We start from the raw sequence: 11470 nt of genomic DNA on the forward strand, positions 1-11470 counted from the left end.
CTGCTTCAGCATAAATCGCTGATACATTGAACGGCCTCTCAGACTCAAAGATGGGATTTCACTGGAATGTTTCCAAGCCGGTTCAGATTTCCGTCATAACAATTAGGAAGGCTCTTTGATTTCATGCACAAGCAAAGGGCAAAGGGGTGACTCAGCATGTTCTGGACGATTTTTCATTTAGTCCAGAGAGATTTTTCCAGAGTTTCTTGATGGTTTTCCTGGGTTATGACATATTAGGTTGGATTCTCCCTTTTTTTTTTTTGTCTTTTCAAAGTTTTCCCCAAAGGAGCACAATGAATTTTCTGGGGGGACCAGCTTTTCTTAGAGGTGCCTTGGTGTTTGGCAAGTGTGTGCCTAGAGGTTTCACAAACACTCCAGGGATCATTGGTAGCCCACCATAAAGCTTTTTATATCTGTTTACTCTTTCCCATAATGTCTTCAAAGAGTCCCAGATGGCAGCACATTTTCTGAGGGACTTCCACAGAGTCCTGATGAGGTCGTGGGGTTCGCTGAGGTTTCCAGGAACCGAAACAGCATCACATCCAAAGCTGTGTTTACTGGTGCAAAGGGGGGAGGGAGGCTCTTGAAAGACTTGTGATCTCAAGAAAACCAAGAAAACATTTCATCTTTTTTACTTTGGTCGCAGGAAACTGAGAGCTCAGATTAATCTGCGTAGGTCAACAGAAATACCAAGCATGTTGCCATCAGATAAACTAAATTAACTGTGAAGAGTTTGGGCGTTTATTAATGTTTGCTGTGAGGATGATTTAATCAGATCTAATCTCTGTAATCACTATCAGTTTTTCCGAGGCCTCTTTCATTATTCCCTTCTGTGAGAATTTGCACTTTTCTTCTGATGATTTCTGCTCTGGTCAAGAAAAGGCCTCTGGCCTCGCTTAGAAAGGCAAATTAAACATATCACTCATATCTTTTCAGCAGCCTGTCTGAATGTTGACCAACTTCATCAACTCAGACCTCCAATATCTAATAAAGCCTTTTCTGTTTTTCCTTTCCGATTTTCCTGGCCAATTACTTTTGGCACAAGCTGCAGAAGCATGGATGTGGTTGCCACGGCAACAGGATTTTCCTTCACCATGGAGGGAAAGGCGCTGTTGTTTAGTGTGACGTCACCATCAGCTACGACGCCAAGATAGGAACCACCAGAGCTGGGAGAGGAATACAGATTGTGTCATTTGTTCTTGTATTAGATGGTATGTCACAATGTATTTGATCCAGATTTAAGTCTATAGTTGTTGGAGATCCACTTCTGTCTTCAACGCTGCTAAAGTGACTATCAGCTTCATCATGTAGTCATAAGATAACACTTTTAAGCTTCAAGTAAGATTTGCTGATGTGATAAGGGGGCAAGCAATTTGGCAAGTAGAAGTCCTTGTTGATGAAATAGATGTCAAGATGTCTATTTCTTCAATAGTCCAGCGAACTTAGGAGCAAAGGCATAAAATGAAACAAAAACCTGATGCAGCAGCAGAAAGACCAACAAAAACCTGCTATTGAAAATACAAACTTTTTTGGATCACGGCTGGACCAAAACAAAGAGCTCAGCTTGGAGGATGACCAATACGGACAAAAGAAACAAAGATGGTCAAGAAAACAAACAAAAACTCTGGAGCATTTTTTACTGAGAAGATAATGAGCAGCACAGGGAAAAGGTGTGCTAGTTAGCCATGTTGGACCAGCTTAACCAGAAAGCAGGAAGCCATTTTTGAGACGAAGAACCTGACTTGGCAAATACTGAAAAGGACATAGAACGGCATTTAAATAACTCTTTAGAACATCAGGGTTAGAGGTGAGACACATCAAGAAACATGTAAAATTAAAAAAAAATCCACAGAATGAGTCCTTCTGCTTTAGAAAATAAGAAGTGGTTTCTTACGCTGATGACAAAAAGCGATTGCAAGGAGGCACGTCTGGTGTAGTGAAGAACAAAACTGAAAAACAGGCAGACAGTGAATAGAAATGCGCCTCCTTTTGTGTTTTTTTGAAGCAGTTTTTTTTTTCCCTGACCACATTTATGAAATAGTCCAAGGAGGAACCTGACCAGAAACAGGACAATAGTGCTACATGTACGCAGGGACACCAAGCTGAGATACGAGTCTGCAGCACTGAAAATAGAAATGCTTCTAAATTATTCAACACAATATACACTGTATTGTTTACTTCACCAAATCTCATATCGCAGTGGATACAATAAACTCGAGCAGTGAAATAATGTGTTATTATTACTAACATGAATCCCTCAGTCCCAACAAAGTAGAGGAAGCAGAATGTGGAGATGTGACTCCTCCAGGGTGAAGCATGGTGGTGGTAGAGTCATGCTGGAGGGGGATTTTCTTTAGCAGCTGATGAGACTTAATGGGTGGGGCTGAATACAGTCGTAGAAAAAAACTGTGGGAGAGAGAGAGGCTATTTCAAAATACGTAATGCAATTAATCTGGATCGCGTAATTAACACGTTAAACTTTTTAGATAATTCGCCCAAACATCGACAGGCCTCGTAAACGAGAAAGAAACAAAGACAAGAAAAACAGTGTTACTTCAACTTGCATTTTTACTCTTCTCGTTGATAACAACAACAGCAACAAATGAAAGTGAACATAAGACCAAGAACTGACACCAAAACAAATCTTGAGAGTTACGAGAGTGTAAATGAAAGGCAAACCTTAAGATGACCTAACAAATGTTTTATCAGCTGCTGAGCTTGGCGTCCATCATTTAGCCTTCTTCATGCCCTCTGCTCCCAGTGAGGTTGTGATGGATACAGCAGCATGGAGAGGGAGAATACAGTGGGAGGAGATCAGGAGACAGAAGGGGAGGAGCTTCACACTCGTCAGCTAACAGGCACTCATGCTTCCCCCCAGTTTCCTCTCTGTCTCTCTCTCTTTCTCTCTCTCTTTCCCCTTCTTCTCTCCCCTCACTCTGTTAGTGTCGCTCTCTCACATCTTTCCTCCCATACAGAGAAGTCAGCCGGTGCATCAGCCTCCAGCTCATCCAGCGTTCGCTCCCCACTCCTCCCCCCCCCGACTCAGCTGATACTTCTCCTGCCTCCGCTGCATCTTTTCTCTCCTTTTTCTCCTCCGTTTTTCCGCTCTTCCTCCTCCTCATCCACCATGGTGAACAGATAACCAGTTGGCTGCGCTTGTCAGACCATGGGTGCCTGCCTCTGCAAAGGTCACAAAGGTCAGTGTCAGAGCCCACCTGTTTGTGTGTGAATGTGTGAGGATTTGCAGGACAAGTCGGTGGATTTTAACCATCAGGACCGCAGGTGAAGTTATACGTTAAGTTTGCGAGAGTTTTGCCGACACCCAACCGAGACGGAGAGTGTCAAGTTTGGCACGTCGGAGTTGACTATATTATGGGAGCGATTGCTCTGAAATCAGAGAAGTCTGCTCTATAACCAGTAATTTGAAAAAGCCATTATGACAGCTTCTCTTTCTCAAAGCAATCTGTGGGCTCTGACTGGAGGGCAGCAGGTTGATGACTGAGGGAGAGAAACAGCGAGAGCCTCATCTAACTGTCATCCCAGATTGGTCAAGACTTGAAGATGTGACTCGAGTTGCAATTTTCTCTTGCGGGAAAAAAGGATTGTTTGACGGATCTCGAACGCTGCTCGACTGTAATGGTTGGAAACGTTTAAGGAGGAAACAGGAGTAATCTAACCGTGTTATCCAGAGATGATCAAAATTTAAAACTCGTTTTGAGGCTTGAGGTGTTTTTGACCCCTAACATTCAGGATTACAATCTCTGCCGTTTTTTCCAGGCGGATTTTGTGTTGTTAGCTGGAAAATAAATAAAAAATAATTAAAAAGACTGATGTTTTAATTAGAAAGCGGCCCTTTCAAACAAGATTTAAGGTATTGAGCACAGATGCACTTTGGAGGCAGGCAGAAAAACAGATAAGAAGAGCACAGCAGGAGAAAGTGTGTGTGCGTGTGTGTGCATGTGTGTGTGTGTCTCCATCAGTGTGTGACTTGAAGGGTATCACCTGGCTTTCCGTTGCCACGGCGTTTCCATCGTGACCGCCGATTGTCTCGACGACATCACTCACCACCCCCTTCCCCGCTCCCACCCTCCTGGGAAACCCCAAGCATGCGTTGGTATTGCTGAAAGTGTGAAAAGTGTGTGCGCAAATGTGTGTGTGTGTGTGTCTGCTGACCTTTTTAATGATGTCAATTCTCCACAGCACTGGCTGCCACTTCATTTCCTCTTGTCATTCACATGAGCCTCATCACCATCAATTATGAAGCAAAGAGGCAGAGCGTGAACTGATGCAAAGCTAAATATGCAGAGGGGCCTCGGTTAAATGGCACTAAGGGGGTTTAAAGCTCACACACACACACACACACACACACACACACATAGAACCTCTTCCATTATGTATGAGCCTCACTTGACCCCTGGTCACATATAAGTCTATCTAACACCAGTTCTTTATGTGTGATTCCCCACAGAACTCCACCTGCCATCGTCATCGCTGCACCAGACCGAGGAAGGTCAGTCGGCTCCCATCAAGGTACGACTTGATGTCTGTGTCTGCGTAGTTAATATCACGCTTTGTTAGTGTTCACAGATGTACAAGTCTCGCTGTTTATCACAAGTCAGATCTAAAAGAAATTGATTTTATCCTAAGAATGAGTTCGATGGGCTCACTACCAGATTTCTATTCCTTCACATGGTTTATTTTTAGTATGGTTTTGCTTATTGCTATCCCCATTAGCGTCGGCAGCCTGCTGTGTCAGCTATTGTTCCTGGGATCAGTTTACAAAAAAAAAAAAAAAAAAAAAGACAGATTATGTTTACAAAAACTCACATTACAGATGAAGTTTTAAAATAACTCATTCTATTCTCCATCACTTTTGAAGGAAGGCACAGTCTTTAGTTTCAGACGGGAAAACAGACTTGCACCACAGTTTAGCTTACAAAGGTTATTTTTGCTGCATATTCACCTTCCCGACACGTCCTACTGGGAACCAGTGAAGGCAGCTCAGGTGCCACAAGGATTAAATAAATAATTAAACAAGGAAGTAAGTAAAATGTAGCCTCACGCGTCACATCTTGGTTTTCCGGATCTCATGTAGACGTATGAAGGCAATTCTCTCTCATCGGTCGTTTGTCAGAAAAGAGAGGAGGAGAGACACATTTAAGCTGTTTTGAGAGGCAGGAGGTTCCCAGTTACAAAATGAGCATAATTCCCAGCCAATCAGAGAACGGAAAACCCTACTCTTGTTTAAAAGAGAAAAGAAAAAAATCTATTTGTAATAAAAACCACTGATTATGCTCTAACATAGAAAAAAACAAAACAAATCCAGACCTTGCACTTTATTAAAATCCTTGAAGTCTTTGCAGTCAGTTCGAGAACATTCAATCAGAGTTAATCATTTAACTCTGATTTAACTCTTCTTTTTGTTCTGATTGCACCTACTCGGGTGTCGAGATCGTGCCTTCTGTCGTTAGCACCTGATTCAGGCTGAGTGCGAATGCCGAAGAACTTCTGGCTGTTAACTTCATTAACATTCCTGTTTGCCTGGGAGAAAATAATGCAGCAAATGCGTGGGCTGAATTGTTAAAGGGGATGGGGGGTGTGAATGTTCTTCTTGTGGCTCTTGTTTTCATTTACAAAGTTTGCTGTTGTTTTTTGCCGAATCCTTATTTATCCATTTACACACAGATTTATTCGCCTACACGGTCCCTCGAGTCTCCGTAGAGATGTTGTTGTCCGTGCCTCGAGCTCACAAACCCGGACAAATCAGAGGCAAAGTAGGGTTCAGGATCTTTCCCCAGGACACATCAATATGCTCTGTGAAGAACGCATCTCACAGCTGCATTACTTTGTGTCGATAAAAAACAGTGCAATTGTGAAACAGAAGGAAAATAATACATGATTTTCAAAGTTGAGAACCGAGAACTGCTCAGCTGCTTTGCTATGATACCCCGAAAGAAAATCCAGTGTAGCTATTTTCAATCAAAAGTCTTCAAATTGGCAAATAAAACCCTGATGTGTGACTTTTGTTTTTTTGGAAGAGTGGTAAAAAGGCAAAATTTCACTTTGTGGCATGCATTCAAAATAAAATGATGGAAAACTATGGCTAACACCTGATCACCACCACTTTTTGTATTATGGTGTGGGGTTGGATTTTTATTTATTTTTTTATTTTTTGAAGAGATGGGGAAAATTAGTCAGAGTTGATGGAAAGATGGAGGAAAAACCTGATTCTTCCATAAACTCCAGACTAGAGCAGAGGCTCATTTTCCAAAAGAGCAAAACAAAAAACACAAGTATAGAGCTAAAATGGATATAATGGTTATATTAAGAGCTATTTTTGTAAGAATGGTCCATTTACAAAGCTACAAAGTCCAGAGAAGTATCCGTCTAGGATCGTATAGTTCAACTTAAAAACGAATGCTTACAGCAATCTGAGTGAAGTTAAGCTATTTAGCAAACATTTGTTTTTCTAGGTATGTGAAGCTGGAGGGAGGAAAGCAGTGCTCTGCCACTAATGACGGGCATTTATTGTATCGTTTATCACTTTTCGTGATACATTTATTATCATGATAAGAATTTTGATTTATTGCTGTCGTGAAAATTCCAATTCATTTTGTTTAAGAAAAACCCAAAACTGTTCTGGATGGTAATGTTTACTATTTTCTCCAGTGTTAGTTCAATGAGAGCATTGATCAATACCAATGCATTTGAAAACACAATTAATTGCAGTGATCGTATTTACAGTATCTGTGTTTGTGGGGCTGAGATCACAGTCAGTTACTCAAAAAGTAAACAAATAAGCTGATATCACAATAAAACTATCAGTCCATATTGTTCACCTTTAGTCGCTCTTATGAAGAACTTATTCCAAATTCAGTTCAGGGTGAAATGAATCAATTCAGTGTTCAGAGTTAAACTCACAGCTCCAACTTCAATTGTCTCTTGTTTATCAATTATATCATGTATACATTTAGGTAAAAATGTCAACAATTAGCATGTTGATTAGCATGTTAGCATAACGTATCTATTTAATCCTGATTGGGTATTTGTAACCTCTGCTTTGCCAGCATATTTACACTTCTATCTGTCTCTCTCTTGCCTCATGCGGTGCAGGACGGTCAGAATCCTTCCAACGGCACAGTGGCAGATAAGTCCAGTCGCTATGACATTGCAGAGCTGGCTACATCCTCTCTGATAGGTGAGAAACACAAAGACAAACATGTCTGATTCATGTTGTGCGCTGCCTTGCAAATCAATTCCGGGGAAGTAACCACAAGGGGTTGGAAATGCAATTTTCCTCCTTCCTTAATCTTTTTCTCTTACTCACCCAAACACGCACTAATATCCATCTTCAATTAGATCTTCTGTCTTTGCCTTCGTGTCTCACTTCCTGATCTCATGTTATTGCTTCCTCCTCTTCCCCTTGCCACCCCCTCCTCCCGCCCATCTATACAGCGTCTCTCGCCCTCCAGGAGGCTCATTATTTTTTGTTAATGTGTTGTGCTTTGATGAACTTTTCCAAGTGGAAGCTCCTTTATTAGACTGACAGAGTAATTATCAGCGGCATAAAAACCCCATGAATAGGTTAGACGAGTACATGCAGGCGCACGGCTGAGACGATGGCAGATTCAATCCAGTAAAGTGCGTTTAAAAGGCTTTTTAACATTTACTCAGCCTTAATCAATCCTCACAAACTGCTGCTGCACTTTCAGCCGAGGTGTGACGACTGCTGTCAAACAACGTAGCTGCTAAAAGCACATCATGGAACTTTAATGCAAAACGGTGATGTTAGTGTTTTCGTGCGCTTTCGCTTTTATGCTGCTCGCTATGCAAAGCCATCGTCTCATATGTGAAGAATTATTTCTACAGCTTCCAACTTTTCACATCATAACTGCAAACTTTGGTCTATTTCGTTGGGATTTTATATGAGAGTCCAAAACAAAGTAAAACAGTGACAGTGACACATCTTTAATTTTATCTTATTGGTAAAAATCTGAAGAGTGTAACAGTTAATTTTATCCAATGCTTTCTATAAAATAAAAGCCTCCACATGGCATGATCCTGCCACCACCATGTTTCACAACAGGGATGTTGATATAACATCATGTTTCCCTGATATGTTGTGCCTGTTTGTTGCTTTTCTAAATCTGAATACATGTGAAGACATTTCTCATTTATTCCCCACATCAAGTTTTGCTATTATCTACATTTTACAAAAGTTTTTATTTTGCAGGGGTTTGTTACAATTAATATTAAATGTTTACCCATAAGCGTAAATGGGGTGTCGTCTCTGAAAGTCACATTTCAGTGTAAAGCTACACCTCCCACTGTAAAAGCTTCAAAGTCATTTAAGTTTGAGAACATCAAACAAACATGCCATCACTTTTACCACCTTCGTCTTTTCCCCTTGAACATTTGATTGAAGGCCAAAGTCTTGTTTGTATGTTTCCACATGATGTAATATGCCACTAATTTTACAAATGGTCCATTTTGTAACTATTTCAGTTTACTTCATTGAACTTCTAAGCTGTATTTACTGCAGTAGCTTTGATAAACGAGTCAGTAAAACATTTTTGTACTCTCTGTCAGTGACATTGGTGAACAGCTACTAAATGTAGCTGAACTACAGTAGAACCAGTCATCAAAACCACATTTTTAATTCTAACTGTAATATTTAGCCTGTATGGTTGTCATATATTTGTCGCTTGCTTACTTTCAGCCAAAACGGGTTCAATGCCCCTACCATCACATTTTTAATTGCTGATTTTCAGAGATAAGAAATGTTCTCACGTTTAAATTTTTATTCAGCAGTCCACCCCCCGATGGTCCTGTACACTAGAACCTAACATAATTAACATCAATAATAACCTATACATGATAACTGCATGGTGTCTGCAGTAGGATTATTTTTGCTAATGTGACATTTAATGATGTCCTAGTGGAACATGCTGAAGCCCAACATCGTCAAGCAATGGCTTAGTTAATGTAATTGTTGCGTTTGGGCTGCTTTACATCTCAGGCTGTGTGTCAGGTGGTGTTTAGGGTCCACTTTGTGATATTTGCTGAACACGTTGTCCCTCATTTCAGATCAAGGCTTATTAAAAACCGTGACCTTCACAGCAATCGGCTCGTGGCAGCTAAGCTAAATTAAATCAAATTCTCTTTAGATATTCAAAACAGCTTCTGACTGCAATACTGGTGCGCCATATACAACGCCACACACACACACACACACACACACACACACACACACACACACAGATGCAGTTGCATAGCTTCGATCTTCTTTGACGCTTTCTGGATAATATTACCTGGAAATATTAATAACATTGTTTACATGGTTTGTGAGCCATTTGGGCTGCAGAATGCTGATTCAAACATGTAACCTTTAGATATCAAGTTCTCTTTCAATATGTATCAAGGCATAAAAAGATTTATGAAAGTTGAGGTTTTAAAATATGCATAGTGTTTACAAAACTTTCTTTTCAACTGCGTACAGTCATGGAGCTCATGAAAGGTGCATCGATTTCAATTCAATGTCAAGGCAGTTGGCAAAAATAAATTTATGACTTTAGTTTGGAACTAAATCACCAAACATTGGCAATGCAGAAGCCCAAGAATCAGGCTGAGACTGAACTCATAAAGTAAAGATTTACACGCTGATTCATCCAGTTAAAAGGAGGATAAAGGTCTGAGCAGAGTATCTTGGAGATCCAACAGATGGCTCCCACAAAATGCAATAAAAAGTATTTTCTTGTCAGTATTTAAATAGATGTTTTAATTTAGTTGCTGTGTTTTCCATCAGCACTGTAAATATGCTGCACACAGACTTGCACCAGGACACGTATCCTAACAACAACTCTTTGTACAAGCGAGTCGTGCACCACCACTGCACGTCTCGCTTTTCAAAACATAGTCAGTCCATGTCTTTTTACTCTTGATGGTTTAACTCCACTACAATAATGTAAATGTTATTTTGAGGATGCAGCATACGACTCCATTCAAATCCTACAAGTCAGTCTACACTAGTCTCATTCTATGAAAAATGATGGCGGCCCTTGTGATCAAGGACTTTCATGAGCTTTAACGTGAACTGTTTGGAGAGATTTTATAATCATCAGACGCACAGAAGCAGGAGACTGTCATCCAGAGGATGTGGCAGAGCAAGGCGAACATGTGACTGTCAAACTACTGGAGTTCAGAGGTTACCCTTATAGACCCGCCCCTCGACTTTGACGACCAGCAGAAAAAAATTAGGAACAGGAACCATGGCACAAATCAAAAACATTTTTAATTAATCATCTGCATTGGCTATTATGGGTTTGCATTTTGATGATGACATATTTGATACAATTTCAAATAAATAATTATTTGTTTAATGTGTAATTAATGATTCAACTGTTTGTTTCATTTTGTCCCTCTCGACCCTTCATACACCAGACATAGGTTGTAAAATCCTCAGGGCAAACACATAATAATTCTTTAGCTATGAAGAAAGATTGCAGACGTCTTGTGGTTGCAGACAGCAAACCATGGCAATCAGCTCAACAGGTGTCAAGTCTCGTATATGTACAGCAGTGTGCATGAACAGGGAAAATAAATAAATGTAAGAAGCAGCAGCACTAAAGTGTTGGAGCACACACCACAAACATGGCTGAATGAAACTCAGCCTTACGATTCCTCTCCACAGGACTCAATTTTATTGAGGGGAGAACTAATTCTGCAGAGTTTCAACATGAGAGATTCATTCATCATGAGCGGGCTCACACCAATCTGTCCTCTTCAGACTGAACTTTGTGGGAAACGGCATATCTCTAACATAATCCATGTAATAAGATTTTTGTAAGGACTTTTCAGCCATATTCTTATGAAAAAGTTAACAAATAAGCTGATTATGCGGTGCTGCTGACGAAATGCTAGATTTTTGAAAATTGCTCTCGACACCTGTGAGCTGATTGGCGTCTTTCTTGTTCAGATGTTTGCAGTCATCGGGTGTTTGCAATCATCTCGCATCCATTAAGACGATGAACACAGACAGAGCGCAGTTTGCACCGTTGTGCTTAAGCCTCATTTTGACATGTGGAAATGTTTGTTTTCGCTTCCCTCCGTAGCAGATGGAGAGCATCTTCAAGTCTGTTCTCTGTCTTTGAAACAAGAACAAAAACAAATTAAAAAAACGAGGAAAACGTGGGGGCCTTTTTTCCGGTGCGTTCACGTTGCCTAAACTGACGCAAGCAGATATTTTCCTCAATTCTTTTCCACTCGACACCCCTAGCAGAGCCGTCGCTGTGTGAAAGCGGGGTGAGACAGCTCTGGGTGACACAACACGCAATAAAGCGTGCTGTGAAATCTGCAGGTATTGAGCTCAAACGAAAATAAAGTTGCTTTGATCTTTATCTCAGCTTCCCGGCACCGAGGCAACCAGCTGCCCCCCCCCCCCCCCCCCCTCTTTTTTTTTTTTTTTTTTTTT

The 11470-nt window shown here is 40.8% G+C and overlaps 1 protein-coding gene and 1 long non-coding RNA gene across 3 annotated transcripts in view; one reads left to right on the forward strand and one right to left on the reverse strand.

Annotated features, from left to right (window-relative positions):
* Positions 1 to 250: 250 nt before the first annotated feature.
* Positions 251 to 2850, reverse strand: LOC106961949 (uncharacterized). The gene is made up of 2 exons (XR_001427860.1): positions 2680 to 2850; positions 251 to 2406 (listed from the first exon to the last, which is right to left on the reverse strand). It is a non-coding gene; the product is annotated as an uncharacterized LOC106961949 (long non-coding RNA).
* A 106-nt stretch (positions 2851 to 2956) lies between these two features.
* fam131c (family with sequence similarity 131 member C) overlaps positions 2957 to 11470 on the forward strand; it is a 16562-nt gene continuing 8048 nt past the window's right edge. The window contains exons 1-3 of one of the 2 annotated variants that reach the window (XM_015056080.1): positions 2957 to 3197; positions 4469 to 4530; positions 7114 to 7198. In XM_015056080.1, coding sequence (XP_014911566.1) covers positions 3167 to 3197; positions 4469 to 4530; positions 7114 to 7198 — 178 coding nt within the window. In that variant the 5' untranslated portion in view covers positions 2957 to 3166. The remainder of the gene's footprint in view (positions 3198 to 4468; positions 4531 to 7113; positions 7199 to 11470) is intronic. The other variant, XM_015056078.1, reaches the window with a different exon arrangement.

Source organism: Poecilia latipinna, unplaced genomic scaffold (assembly GCF_001443285.1).
Source record: "Poecilia latipinna isolate Pla-1442-1.1 unplaced genomic scaffold, P_latipinna-1.0 Scaffold1352, whole genome shotgun sequence".
In the NCBI taxonomy this organism is placed as follows: domain Eukaryota; kingdom Metazoa; phylum Chordata; class Actinopteri; order Cyprinodontiformes; family Poeciliidae; genus Poecilia; species Poecilia latipinna.